This window comes from Sander lucioperca, chromosome 9 (genome assembly GCF_008315115.2).
Source record: "Sander lucioperca isolate FBNREF2018 chromosome 9, SLUC_FBN_1.2, whole genome shotgun sequence".
Taxonomy (NCBI): domain Eukaryota; kingdom Metazoa; phylum Chordata; class Actinopteri; order Perciformes; family Percidae; genus Sander; species Sander lucioperca.
The window spans coordinates 14,994,530-15,009,022 of record NC_050181.1 but is presented as its reverse complement, the minus strand read 5'-3'; the positions used below and the strand labels follow the sequence as shown (position 1 = coordinate 15,009,022).

At 42.0% G+C, this 14,493-nt stretch overlaps 1 protein-coding gene and 1 long non-coding RNA gene across 5 annotated transcripts in view; one reads left to right on the top strand and one right to left on the bottom strand.

The window, feature by feature from the left end:
• The window catches only part of LOC116047011, a 204,357-nt gene that overhangs the window by 78,181 nt on the left and 111,683 nt on the right, over window positions 1-14,493 (bottom strand). The window lies entirely within an intron of this gene.
• Window positions 1-14,493, top strand: part of disp1 (dispatched homolog 1 (Drosophila)) — a 142,639-nt gene that overhangs the window by 96,760 nt on the left and 31,386 nt on the right. For all 4 annotated transcript variants that reach the window (XR_004104289.2, XM_031295490.2, XM_031295491.2 and 1 more), the window contains one exon: window positions 7,513-8,152. Coding sequence is in view for 3 of the 4 variants with exons in the window: in XM_031295490.2 (XP_031151350.1) it covers window positions 7,554-8,152 (599 nt within the window). In the remaining variant the exon portion in view is untranslated. The remainder of the gene's footprint in view (window positions 1-7,512; window positions 8,153-14,493) is intronic.

The following is a 14,493-nucleotide window of genomic DNA, read 5'->3' as shown; positions in this document are numbered from 1 at the left end:
TGTTAATTTTTGAAATGATTCCAAGTTGGAACCGGTTCTAGATTGCCCAATCCTACATCTGAGGCATGTTGCACACATAGATATAGAACAATAGATATGACTGTCACTGCCCGATGTGAGTCGAGTGCAGATGTGAGTCGCGCATGCTCAGATTTAAACTATTTACGGCATAACGTGTCATACTGACGTTTATAAAATAATAAACGTTTCTCTTTACATACAATAACAGAAGATGGTAATCATTTCAAAAACATTGTAGCTATCTATGACGGTTTGGTTGCTAACGTTAGCTCAAAATACCATTCAAGTGACAGCCTTTGTTGTGTTTGATTAACTTTTAGCTAGCAGTCATTTCAAAAACTTTTTAGCTATCTATGACTGTTTGATTGCTAATGTTAGCTCAAAACGCCATTAAGTGACAGCCTTTATTGTGTTTGATTGCTAACTTGTAGCCAGCAGCAGTCATTTCAAAAATGTTTTAGCTATCTATGATTGTTTGATTGCTAACGTTAGCTCATAGACTGTGCATTAGCTCAAAAAGCCGTTAGCATCTTGTAGGCTACTTGTCGCAAAGTGACGCATGCGCGACTCACATCTGCACTCGACTCACATCGGGCAGTGACAATGACATGTAATTCTGACTTGCCATTCCAGGATGGAACCACTTGGCGGCCATCTTACCAGGGTTAAGTTTTAGAATTGCTTCAATTGGAATCAATGGGGAAAGAGGCTCATGTTGTCTTTATAATCCTTATATTTTTCTACCAATACATCAATAGTGGTTTTAATTCAAAGTAATGACTGTAAGACAACTGTGCCTTTCTAGAAAGAAACAAAAAATAGAGATTTGGGTGGAATTTTGATTTATATAGCTCCAAGAGAACAAGTAATTTGTTCAATTATAACGGTAATCTCATATTTTTGCATTTATACTGCAGGTAATAATTTTATTTTTTCAATTTTGCCTGAACTTAATATGTAAAAACTTTCTTTGGTATTCTGAATGGCTAATATACATTAAACAATATTTTTTAACGTAGAAATCCTAAACAGATTCAGTATTATGGTCTATAGAGCGGTAGTTACGATAAGACACATGAGAGAAACATCCAACTGTAATTTATTAATACATTTATTTATGTGTGTAGATTTTATCTCAACTATAAGACCACATTTCCCATCAACCCCGCTACTTCCTGTTTAGTGTTTGTTTTCTTCCTGTCAACCGGCCGGCATGGAGTTTGTTTTGATGATGAGTGGAGTAGTTGAAGAGCCTCGCTAGCTTCAATGAGTTTTTGTTGATAAAGACTATGATTTCACCAGAACTGCTGATGGACTTGTCGCAATTTTCATTGCGCTAACGTTATGTTATGGAAATTACATTTACGATAGTAATGCGGAGACTTTGCTGCTGAAATAGGAATTCTTTCTGGATTGAAGTTACTTTCCCTCATCAAGACATGGATTATTAAGTTTTAATTTGCTTTACTGAAAGGAAAATCGTGTAAAGGCATGAGGTAAGATGACAACACTAGATGTTAATATATGATGAGTGACAGCAGGATTCCACATGGCTAATGTTTGGGGAGCTAACGTTAGCTGGTGAAAATGTAACGTTAAGTGCGGCTGGTCGGTTAGGGCTCCGTGTTGCTGGATGTGGCTAATGTTGATTTGTGTAACGTAACTTTACTCTATGTGTAACGTTACATTTTAACGTACCGTTAGCTTGCTGGATTTGTCTTGAGATATTATAAAATGAGATTTAGGAGTAAAGAAGAGTACTTGTCGTACACAGATTGAGTGAAATCAGCCGCAGCAGTCAATGTAGGGGTAATATTAATGACGTGTTCAAAAAACCTGTTATAACGTTAACGTTACTAAATGTCTTATTTGAGGTAAAAAATCAATCAACTAAAACAATGTTTGCTGTTCATAAATGCTGTTAAGAGCTAGCTAGCAATCACCAATAACTGACATCTTAGCCGGTCCGTTAACAGTTGCTAGGTAACGTAACTAGCTAGCTAGCTAGTTCACCAACTTTTCTGTATTTATAGTTAAAAAAAGAAGAGAAAAAATACTTTATCTACTCCTACTGACATGTGGGAAGTGATGCCAGCCTCCTGGGTCTCTTCGGTCCTTCTGGTAAAGCAGTTAGGTGCTGCACAGCTGATAACCGTACTTGCTGCCATAGGTGACAATTGTACAGTACCCTAGTAAGATGGCGGACAGTTATGCCATTTGTTATGACGTCATGTCATATCTATTGTTCTATATCTATGGTTGCACATCTGGCCACATGTCAGTCAGTGATGTCAAGGCAGGTATTTGGCTTTTGGCAGATTTGAATACTTAGCAAACACTCAATTGTCCTGCTGCCCAGAGTAGAGATGCTGACTTGTTATTAAAGACGTCCAACACGGTTAGCTCTTGTTCACCGCACCATTTACTGGACTTTTGTACAGAGCAGAAACTGGCTGAAATGCATTTCTTTTTAGCAAGTTGACACAGGTTTCATTGGCAATTTCTCCCGAATTGTTGCTCATCACGCTTTTTATTAATTAACGAGGATTTTAGACTTTATCGATAAGAGACAGTAGAAACATGAAACGGGTCCCTTTTTCACCAGCTACACACACGAGCTGCGACGAGTAGTCGACTAATCGATTAGTCGGTCGAGAGAAATAGAGTCGCCAACTATTTTTGATAATCGATTAATCGTTAAAAGTGGTTTTTCATGCACAAATGGCAGAAAAAGCTGTTTTTAGCCTTATATATGGAGATGTCCTGCTCTTTTTTTGTTTTATTGTATATTATATTCATATCTTTGAGTTTTGGACTTACAAAAGAAGAGACCTTTAAGAAACCAAAATTGGACATTTTACACAAATTGTACACTGGGGGAAACCCTGCAATCTATTAATAAATAAATAATAAAAAAAAATTAAAAGTCGAGAAAACGATCGACACAGATCAGAACAGCTTAATTGATAATGAAAATAATCGTTAGTTGCAGCCCTAGCCTACACAACTTTCAACAGAAGAAACACACCACTCTTCTAGCATTGTGTGTGTCTCTCTCTCTCTCTCTCTCTCAAACTTTATCGTACAATTATTTCATCCTGGCTCATGTCAGGTTTCTTCCCACCTTGGGGCTGCAGTTTGGGCTCTGTTCCAACAACACGGCCTACCTCGACCCTGCATTACCTGTGAAACACAGCTCAACCGCTTTTTGAAGTGTGTCAAGCATATCATGGCACACTTTTTTTTTTTTTCTCTCTCTCTCTCTCTCTCCTCGCTCTTCTCCCTTCTTCGCTAAACCAGCCCACAGAAATCCCACTTTCACATCTCTGCCTCCAGTGAGTGTTTTGTAATTTAAGCCGAAGCACATATAGGGGCTGAAACTGTAGCATAATGTGAACCTTCTGTTTTTTCTCACTCTGTTGGAACCATTTTTTTTTTTTTTTTTTTTTTAAGCCTCCTGATGCCGGAGTGTCTCTTGCTTTGTAATCTACACAAACACGGAAGATTTATGCCGGCTCGTATTCGCGCTCCGTAAATCATATTGATCTGAGACGGCCCCTATTTGATGTGACTGTTGTGACTCCAGTGAGAAGTCAGTGAATTAGTTCAGTTTGCCAAATGTTTGAGTGGTGATTCAGTTAAGTCGTCAAAAACCCCTCCCCATCTATCGAGCTCTATCGGGCAGGCGTCCGTTTTGTTTTTCTTTGTTTTGCAAGACAACCTTGTAACTCTTCAGCATGGGTTGACATTCACACGTAAATCATTTACGTGACCTCTTATTTGTAAAGCTTTTTATATTTTTTTTTATTGAACATTGACAGGTTTACAGGTCATGACAGTTTCAAATGAAGGTACAACAATCCATCATACAATCCAAATCAGGAATGCACATACATAGACATACAGTTAGACGAGATCTATTCTCCCCAAGCCAACCCATACAGCCCTACTGTTATTGTACGCAGACAGTCAGACCCCAGGTAAGTTGTAAATGGACCCCACGGTTCCTCTAACACAGAGATCTTCAACAGGGGGTCCGGGACCCTTAGGGCGTCCTCAGAGTTACTACAGGGGGGCTCCAAGATATTGTTTAATCATTTAAAAAAAGTTCAAAAGTTAATTTATCTGAAAATATACATAAACATGATTCCTGTATATTATTAGCAAAGATAGATCAGCCTATTTGTGATTTGTTTTTAAATGTACGCAACATTGATGACATCCACAGGTACAGTTAAGATTAAGGATTGGCTGTGCTACATGTATGTTCAACATTAAAACCTGTATAAATATATGAATAATATAATATCAATAATTATGTTAATATATTGCACGCACCACAAAAGGTATGTATAAAGGCTTTCAGTCACCCTGCACATTATTGTAGGCCCAGTTTAATATGCAACTCATTGTTCATAACATATGTAGTAGGGGGTCCCTGGTCTGTCTCTCATTAGGCTGAGGGGTCCCTGGCCTAAAAAATGTCGACGGCCCCTGCTCTAACAGATAGAAGCTAAGGGCTTCGAGGGGCATAAACTCCAGTACACTGCATATCCATTGGGCAACGCTAGGGGGTTCCTCCGACACCCACTTCAATAAAATACATCTACTAGCACAGAAGAGCAGGATTTTAAGAAGTTTTAGCTGATTAGGAGGAATATCTGGAGGACGGTCTATACCAAGAATACAGATTAAGGGAGAGATGTTCAGTGCCTGTCCTATTATGTCATTCATTTCTTTACGTACATCTTCCCAAAATTTGTGAATACTGTACACAGTCCAATAGACAGTGGACATATGAACCTTCCTCAATCTTACACTTATCGCAAAACTTTGATAAGTCTGTGTTCATTCTGCTCCTCTTCAATGTAGTGATATGTAGTCTATGATTAATCTAAATTGCAGTCCCTTGGCCTTATTAGTGGTGAGACACACAGTAAGGTAAGTCAGATGTCGTCCCAGTTTTCACTTTTGATTTCAACGCCAAGGTCGCTCTCCCATTCTGATTTAATCTTAGTTGTATTTTCTATATGACTTTTAACTAATTTTGACTTGGACTGGACACCCAAATTCCTCCAAGGGGATAAATAAAGTATCTATCTATTTATATATATCTCTCCGTCTAAACTCATAGTACCGTAAATGCCATTAAAAAAATAAATTAGGATTAAAAGATGATGAGAAAGGGGGGTCAAGCATATTTTCCTTCTACCTCGCGGCTGCTGAAAGTCCCTCTGATCTCTGTTAAGCTTGTTTGGTAAAGTGCATATTTTGGACTCTTGAGAACAGGCATTTCATTACTTGTGTGTGTCAGTTTAGTGGCAAAGTGAACCCTGCCCCATCAAATACCAAACGGCAATTTACATGTCGACAGATGTGTAGTGGAAATTGCTACTTTTGAGAAGTTAAGAAGACTACTTTTTTTTTTTTTTGCATCCATAATGTAATTAGTATGTTTCCTCAGTTTGCAGAACAAGCTCATTTTATTTTTTTTGCTGACTGTATGCTTATACTGGAACACAGTTTTCAGCCGTCTCGTTTTCCTCCTGCAGTCTCCGTCCCTCTCTTCCCACACTCGGCGCCGCTCATTCGGAATGGAAACAGCTCTCCGGCTCACTTTCTGAGGACTTATTGTTGGGGCTTTTTTTTATGAAATTGTCCAGTCTAAAAGAACAGAGATCCATGTTGTAGTAGATTGAATCTCAGTTGTTTATTTGGTTACACTTTACTTGAAGGTATCTACATAAGAGTGACATGACACTGTCATGAACGTGTCAAACATTATAAACAAGTCAACGTTTATGACATAATGCTTCTGTCAGTAAGTGTCATTCGGTTTTTGTCATGACAAGTTATGGTTAGAGTTAAGGCCCGGACACACAGAGCCGATAATCGGCCATCGGACAGTCCGGCGAGGTCAGTGACTCGAGTCTGTTCGGTGTGTTCCGTGCCGTCGTCCGTCCGAGGGGGCGTCGGCCTTCATTTTGGCAGTTGGACTCAAATGACCCATCTGATTGGTAGAGTGCTAACCAGGAAACGGGGAGCAGAATGAGCGTGACTAGAGTCTCTCAAAATCTGACGAAAATCTTTTAAACTGACCTTTTGTCGATCTGAAATGAAGACAGATTCAGTAACAGCATGGCCTATTTCTCTCTTAAAATGTTTTCAGAAACACGTTTCGGTAAACTATTTTAGTACAATATGAGATCGTATTCTGAACAAGCCGCCATGACAGTCTGTCTTTGAATTTCCGGAGAAACAAGACCCACGTGACGCGTTCGTCCAATCAGCTGCCGGTTTTCATTTTTGGGCGACAATATAGATTAGCGCCACCTGCTGTTATGGAGACATATTACGTCATGTCGCTTTGGTGTGTTCCGAGGCACTTTTTTGACCAACTCGGGTAGACTGATCAGCCCAACTGCCTTTTCTGACGACGTTTGGCCGTCAGCTCTGTTGTCTGGGCCTTTAGAGTTAGGGTTAGGCTTAGAGTTAGGGTTCATGTGTCATGACAGTGTCATGTCGCTCTTATGTAGATACCTTCAAGTAAGGTGTTACCGTTTATTTTACTCATATACCAGATGATTGAACAGATTGCACATGCGCACTGCATCTTGCCAACATTTTACCTGGGTGTAGTCTATATCCTCACCCAGAGCCCCGTCCAACCGGGCTCTCTGTGGGAACAGGGTCAGCGGTCTTCTTCTGTCTACACTTGATTTTAGAGGTTTCTCCAGTCATTATTTCTTTTATGAGGAACAACACGTGTTCCTGACAACGGACAGATACAGAGCTGAAAACATAGGCTGGATCACGTATAAACCACATTTACAACAATATGTTTAACCGAATGGTGCGCCAGTTTGGGAAATATGCTTTTACACTTTTCTTGGCGAGTTAGATCAATATCAAATGTGAAGGTGGAGCCAGAGGACCGTTAGGTTAGCTTAGCATAAAGACCAACGGTGAAATCCACCTACCACTGAAACTAAAGCTCATTGATGTAATCGTTATATCTTATCAAAAATGCACTATATGTGCAGTGATATAGTCTCCCGTTGCCAGACCTATCTCCACAGTGCTGCAGTATGGTCTGGCTACTAACACACCACCTATCTATTCTGAGGTAGGGGAACGTGACTGACCTTTGAAAAGATGTCTTTCGAAAGATGTCGCAATTATTGAGAAAAAAAAAAAAAAAAAAAAAAAAAAACAGTGGAAAAGTTAAACAAATCAACAGTGAAAACACAGTGAACTGTGAAATTTCCCTCTATACGTTTCCCGTTTCAACTTTTTTTTTTTTTATTCAGAACACAAGACAAGAGTTTACTTGCGTCGTTAGGAGGAGAAATCGTAATCACAATTTGAAATGATTAATTCATTTAATTGCACAGCCCTAATATAAACTACCTCGCAGCTCATACCCTACAGTTTTGGGCTGTTAAACAGAACCTAACATTCCTTTTCTTTTGTTTTCTTCTTCTCCCTCAGAGGAGTGACAGTGTTCCTGCCAGGCCCGCTGGGAGAGGATCATGGCCCTGAGCGATGCTTGTGGCGACCCTGTCGCCCTGAGCAACGGACGGCACCATCCTCTCAGTGCCAACGGAAACGCCCCCCCGAACACCAGCATGCCAGTCAGCGGCGGCCAGGACCCTTTCACCGCCGCCTCTAGTGGCGACTGCGTCGCAGCGGATGGAGACGAAAATGTCATATTAAAGGACGCGCCGTCCAAAGAACAGCAGAGATCGCACGTGGTCCAGAGAACAAGCAGGCCGAGCCAAAACGGCGGCGTGGTCAAACAGAACGGCTCCCTGAGGAGCCTTCCCCCGGCCAAACGCCACCTCTGCTCTCCTCCCGCTCTCTCTCCGTCCTCGTCCTCCCCTTCTCTCCAGCCCCCACCACTCTGCTGCCAGCACTGTCACTTCCACTCCGCCCTGTGCTGCCCCTGTGGTCAGCCGGAGTGCCCCGGCTCCATTCCCCGCCCCGGGACCCCTTCATCCTGCCCGTGCTGCCTCTCCGCCTGCACATACTCTCAACCCCATCCTCCTCACCCATCCTCCCCTCTCTGTCTCCATCACCACCATCAGCAGCGCTGGCAGGAGCACCTCCAGAACCAGACACCCGGAATCAGGTAAGGGGCGAGGGAAGGGCTTTGGGATGCTAATATTCTTTTCTTAATAGATTAGTTCTCAGTTTATTCTGAAGCATTACTCAGTATCAGTTTGCCAAACATAGTGGGCTTTATCGTAGCATTTTGATATTTGCCTGATCTGAAATGTTCAACTAACTCAGCTGTGAAATAGTCTGAGACACCATAAGTGTGTTTTGTGTCTTGTAGGACTTTTTAGTTGTTGCCTGTAGTCTGCATTCTGACCAAAACAAGCGATCCGGCGATTTTCCGCAGGGTAGTGCGGCGGTGGGAGTGTCACTGGAACGGCCCGTCTGTGTGACGTCCTGTTGTGTTCAACGTAGCACAAGTAGACTCTTTATAGTTCACAATTACCGCTTTCCGTCAGATCGTTTATAGAACTTAACGTGTCCGACCGCACTTGAAGGCAGCTTCATTTCAGAAGTAAAAAGAAAGAAAGAAAGAAAAGAAATTCTTTCAGTTGTTGCAGGAAACAGTCAGCTGTTAACACAAACTCCCGGGCAGTTCGGTGCTTGTGTTTGGTGTTTTCCCCTCCGTAGTGTCTTGTGGCAGCAATAGAGGCAGTGATGTTTCCTGTTTACATGTACGGGACTCTCGCACCGCCTCAGAACACACTGGCAAGTCTGTTCTCCAGTATATGATTGGCCACCACAGCGTGACGTCGGGTTGCATTTTCTCAAAAGTTGAGACGGTCTCAACTTTTCGCCGCATGCCTTCTGCGTTGTTTTGCGGCGGCAAACCCCACCGTAGCCTAAATGTACTACCCCCATTCAAAATCAATGCAAAGACCGTCTAACGGCCAACGCCGGCTGTCTGAACGCAACCTTAGTGTGTGTTTTTTATTTTATTTTAAATTTTTGTTCTTACCCACTCCTTCCAGAGGGTGTATATTTGTCTGCACCGAGAGTACAAATCTGTTGCTCGACTGTGTGTTTGTTTGCTTGCTTGCGTGTGTGTGTGTGTGTGGATGATTGTGTATTCATTGACCCCGAACATATCCCCAGTTTGGGCAACAGAGGGTCTCTCATGGCCCTCCAGGCCCCCATAACTCCCTCCCTTTTTGCCCCCATGCTTAATAATATGTCACAGCCATGTTTTGGGATCACATTAGGCCTGGAATGCAGCAGGAGGTGGTTCCGGCTGTTAGGGACCACGATGCATACGGGCAATATTTTGAAGAAAAGCAGGAAGGTTATTTTACCAACAGCTTTTCTCCAAATAGAGGCCTGTCATGGTATGTGTTACACCACCATGTTGGAAGAATGACAGCAAATGAAGGTTTGCCGCAATCACTGACTGATGGAACTTAATAATGAGCCTTTTGCCCGTTGAGGGTTTGTGAGATGCAACTTGTGAGTTGGGTTATATAAATAAAACTAACTTCACTTAATGATTTTACTAACTTATAGACATTTCAGATAAGAATTTGTCTTCAGTGCTCCAAGCAGGTGTAGGGCAAGAGATTTGAGATTATACAATCCACAATGAGTCCCCGAGTCTTGTTCAAATTGACTTTAATGCGACAAACTTTGGTTTTATTGACACACTATAAAAATGGCGGGAGTGTGCCTTCTAACAGTTGGAAAGCGCACTTCAAACATTCTGTGCCAGGCCTGACTTGTACTTTTTGTCTACTATAGCAGCAGTGGAAGAAGTATTCAGATCCTTTACTTAAGTAAAAGTACCAATACTGCACTTTAAAAATACTCTGTTACAAGTCCTGCATTGAAAATGTTACTTAAGTAAAGGTATCTTAAGTATTTTCAGGAAATTTTGCAGAAAAATCCTGATGTGATGTGTTTGTCTTAACCCTTAACTAGGGTTGGGTATCGTTTTGTTTTTTTCCGATACCGGTGCTAAAATTATACTTTTAAAACGGTGGCGGTGCCTGAACCGAAATATATATATATATAATATATTTATAATGTATATAATATAAAATATAAAAATTAGCACAAAATGACAGTTGGCGACATTAAAGAACGGCTTGTTTATTGCTAAGGCCATATGGTAAAAATTAAATGATTGATTAATAATGTAATAACTATAACTTATAACAATGACTTATTTCACCAGTAAATTGCTGGTAAACGACAAAAACAAGCACCAGATTGGAAAAAGGGTATTTTACAATAACTTTGAATGCACCACAAGGCTGGCGAGTTTCAAGTAAACGCACCGTCTGTGTTGTTTTTCCGAAAACGGCTGCTGCAGTCAGACTGTTACGTTACTGTTATGTTGGAATCTTCTACAGGGAAATACAGTCACACTTTACACCGTTTAACGTAAACTGTCAGCATTTTAACCATTGTGTTTAATCCAGCTACTAGCTAACGGTAACGTAGCTGTCCCGTGCATGAATTAATGTAATGTGGAACTACTGTTACATACGCGTTTCTTAGGGACACCTAATCTGTAGCCCCGCCTTAGCTCTGAAGCTCCCAAGCTCTGCCTACATGTCGAGTCGGTGTCGGTACACGATCCGTTCTGCCTGCACGATCCGTTCTGCACATGCGCAAGATAATACTGTTTTACTGAGGATACGACCTGCACGATCTGTTCCACGCTAGCCTATGGCTAGCCTCCACCGGGAAGCTAACGTTAGTTTAGCTAACAGCTAATTCGGCTAACCGCTAGCTGACAGCTAGATTCAGTCTAAAATAACGTTAACTTAATGGGAAAAGCAGGCTACAGCTAAATTAAGACTTCACAGTAATAACAATAAAGACAAGTATTGAGTGATTGTATTTTAAATGAGCACAAGTAAAGTAGAACTGACGTAACAGCTGTTATATATGTTAGGTGTTTGTTATATATGTCAACGTTTATTTTCAAGTTTTATTTTGAGGGTCTTTTAAAGTTATTACATGCTGTCTCAGCTAGCAGTTAGCCGAATTAGCTGTTAGCTAAACTAACGTTAGCTTGCCTGTGGAGGCTAACGGCAGACCGCTACAATCAGCTAGAGGTTAGCCGAATTAGCTGTTAGCTAAACTAACGTTAGCTTGGCTGTCGACCGAAAGCGTGGAACAGATCGTGCAGTGTCGTAAATCCTCGTACAACCGCGCATGCGCGAACATTTTGCGCATGTGCAGAACGGATCATGCAGGCAGAACGGATCGTGTACCGACAGTCGGTCCACTGAATCCACACAAAGCAAACTAGTCCCTTCCATATACAACCAAACACGGATGTACTGTAGCTGTAGCCCTTCTTGCCTCGACCACAAATGGCTTCCAGGCCCATTTGCTTCGCTGTTTGCTCCACTGTTAGCTCCGCTTTTAGCTCCGCCGTTAGCTGTTAGCTCCGCCGTTGGCTTCGCTGTTTGCTGCTAGCTCCGCTGTTGGCGTGTGAAGCTAACGCCACAATTCGCCAACTGCTCTGTGTAACCGAAGCTGCTCTTTTAACATCCCTGCTCTGTGCATTCACATATGAGAGCAGCGCTTGTCTCCCATATCACACTACGAGCTGATTGTCTTATTTTGTTTCCAACTTCCAGATGGAGTCTGGAGATGATGTGGGGTAGCCTACTTATTGTTTACTGTTTACATCTTACTTTATACGCTTCAGGCTGTTGCAGCTAGCTCAGGGGAGAGATTGGATGACACTAGGTGGTACAGCCTGAGACATGCACAATAAAAAAAAATTGCCTTCTGCATTTTTGTTATGCTTTTCCCTCCATTGTACCGAACCATGATGTCTGAACCGAGGTATGAACTGAACCGTGATTTCAGTGTACCGTTCCACCCGTATAGGCTACATATAGAAGCTCAACTTTAGACTTATAGTTAACATCCTTTTCACAGAATACTGCTCTTTAAAAGTCAGTTTAGGATGAAATTGGGGCTTATTTGTATTCTGCTCTCTGTAGTGTTTTTTTTTTTATTTTTTTTTATATGGTTTGTGTTTTGACCCTCCTGGCTGTTGGGATACAAACAGCCAAAGCAAAGCATATCCACCACAGAGAGAAATATTTTTATTATTATTATTATTTTATTAAATGAAGCCTGCATGCAAGCGCCCTCACGGCGACCATGCCTTCTCCAGTCGAAGCAGAATGTCAGCATTGAACTCATTTGTTGGCAAACTCCCTTTTTCTTTCCTCAAGTGATCCACATTTAGTGAGTTGGTTCTTTCCCTTTCACATCGAGACCACAGGCCTTCCACCGCATTTGAAACTGGAACCATTTAATGCCTTGCATAATCATTTGCATAATCCTATATTTACCATCTCTACAGAGAAGGGGTGTATAGGCAGGGGGCCAGAAAGTAACTATTTACTTCTGCGTTGCTCCTTTTTATGGTAGCAGCTCGTTGTGGGGGAATCTCGATTTGCATGAGACTCTATTTCTTCTTTCACCGTGGAATTTTCCTCGCCGAAATGAAGTCGGATCCCCCCTCATAACTTTCATTAGAGCGAGGGACGTTGTGGGTGGCGCTGAAAGCCGGGGTTTGTGCGGCCACAGTGGGACCGTACTGTGCACCAAACCTGGTGGTGCGCACAACTGAAACCCTGGGTGGGCAGAGAGAGGCAAAACAAGATTGTGTTGCAGGCCTTTAGATGCATTCACCGGCATCTGTGGTTATTTCTCCTCCCTGCTCCCAGTCACTTTCATTTTTTTTTTTTTTCAGTTTTTTCTCTCGCTCTATTAACCTTTTTTTCTTCATCCGTCCCTCTCTCTCTCTCTCTCTCTCTGTCCCTCCCTCCTCCGTCTCCTGTTCCACATCAGAATGGAGAACAGATGTGGCGTGGGACGTTTGCGTCTCTAATGTTGAACCACTCTCTTATTTACCAAACAGGTCCCTCTTGTTCAGCGATGACAGGTTTGAATTACAGGGCCTGGGTTCGCTCCAACACTGCACCCCCAACTCCCCACTCTTCCTGTACAGTTGTGTGTGTGTGTGTGTGTGTGTGTGTGTGTGTGTGTGTCAGATGGTGAGATTAAACCTAGGCAACGATATACCTGTCTCAGTTGTGTAGTTTTAGCCATGATCCCAGACGTTAACAAAAACCTTCAGATTTCGTCTCCCTTTCCCTCCAGTCCTTCACCCCTGTACTGTGGGCTGCTGGAGTTTAGTGGCAGTTAAATATAACACACACACACACACACACACACATACACATGGACTGAAAACCAAGATACCACATATTCCTAATACCCTCGATAATTTGAGGGTGTGGAGTTAGACGAGATGGTGTCAGATATCGGTTTGATCTGCTTCGGCGCTGTGATCTGCCAGATTAGCCGAGGGATTACATCTGTGATCACATCACACTTACATCTCACACTCACACACGCTGATAAGTTGTAACTTTAGCTCTTTTTGGGGAGACCTTTTTTATGTGCGTTTCACACCAGGGGATTTTTATGCCTCCTGTTCTCGGCTTCACACAACACGATTCACCAAGATTAGCCCGTACTAACGTTTCTATTTTAAGACCGATCAAAAAGCCTTTTGGGTCTTACCCATTTATGAAATAAACCAAATCTTTTGGACAAAGCGAGGCACAGCTCAGCAGTTTCTCTACAGATTCAGCCATCCATAGTTTATCTTTGCCTTTTTTTTTACACTCTGGGTCTGTTAAGGGTATTAAGACCATGTCTGTGTCCCCGCTTTAAGATTATCTCTTGGAGCCATTTTATGTGTATTATTTAAGATTGGACGGAAACAGTGTGTCCTTGGCATGTCAGCTGTTTGGCCCGGGTCAGCTCAGTGTGTGCCAGCAGGTTTAAAGGCTTCAGGTGAAAACTTTTAAGCCAAAGCACTGTGTGTGTGTGTGTGTGTGTGTGTGTGTGTGTGTGTGGGGCGTTGGATGGATGGCTGAATGGCTGGATCCCATTTCCCCTGTGCTGTGGCTGCTTCTTTGAGAAGTTGTACCAATGACTGTGTGTCAGATTTGATTGTATGTCTATCTGTTTTCACTTGAGTAAGTTAAAGGCAGAGTGGTTGGTAAATTAAAAGTACAAACTTTTGTGTCCACAAATGAAGGAGATGTTAGCTTTCTGTCGGTCTCTGTGCTGGACGTTTTAAGCTTTTCGGAAGTAGGGCTGCAACTAATGGTTATTTTTTTATAGTCGATGAATCTATCGATTACTTTCTCGATTAATTGTTAGGTCAGAAAATGGTGATAAATGTCGATCAGCGTTTCCCAAAGCCCAAGATGACATCCTCAAAGATATTCAGTATTCACTTTACTGTCACTGTCAAGAAACGTTTTGTCATGAGAAAGAACTCAAATGGATTAATTCATTATTAAAATAGTGGCCGATTAATTAATTAGTTGACAACTAATCAACGAATGACTTACTCTTTGCAGCTCTACA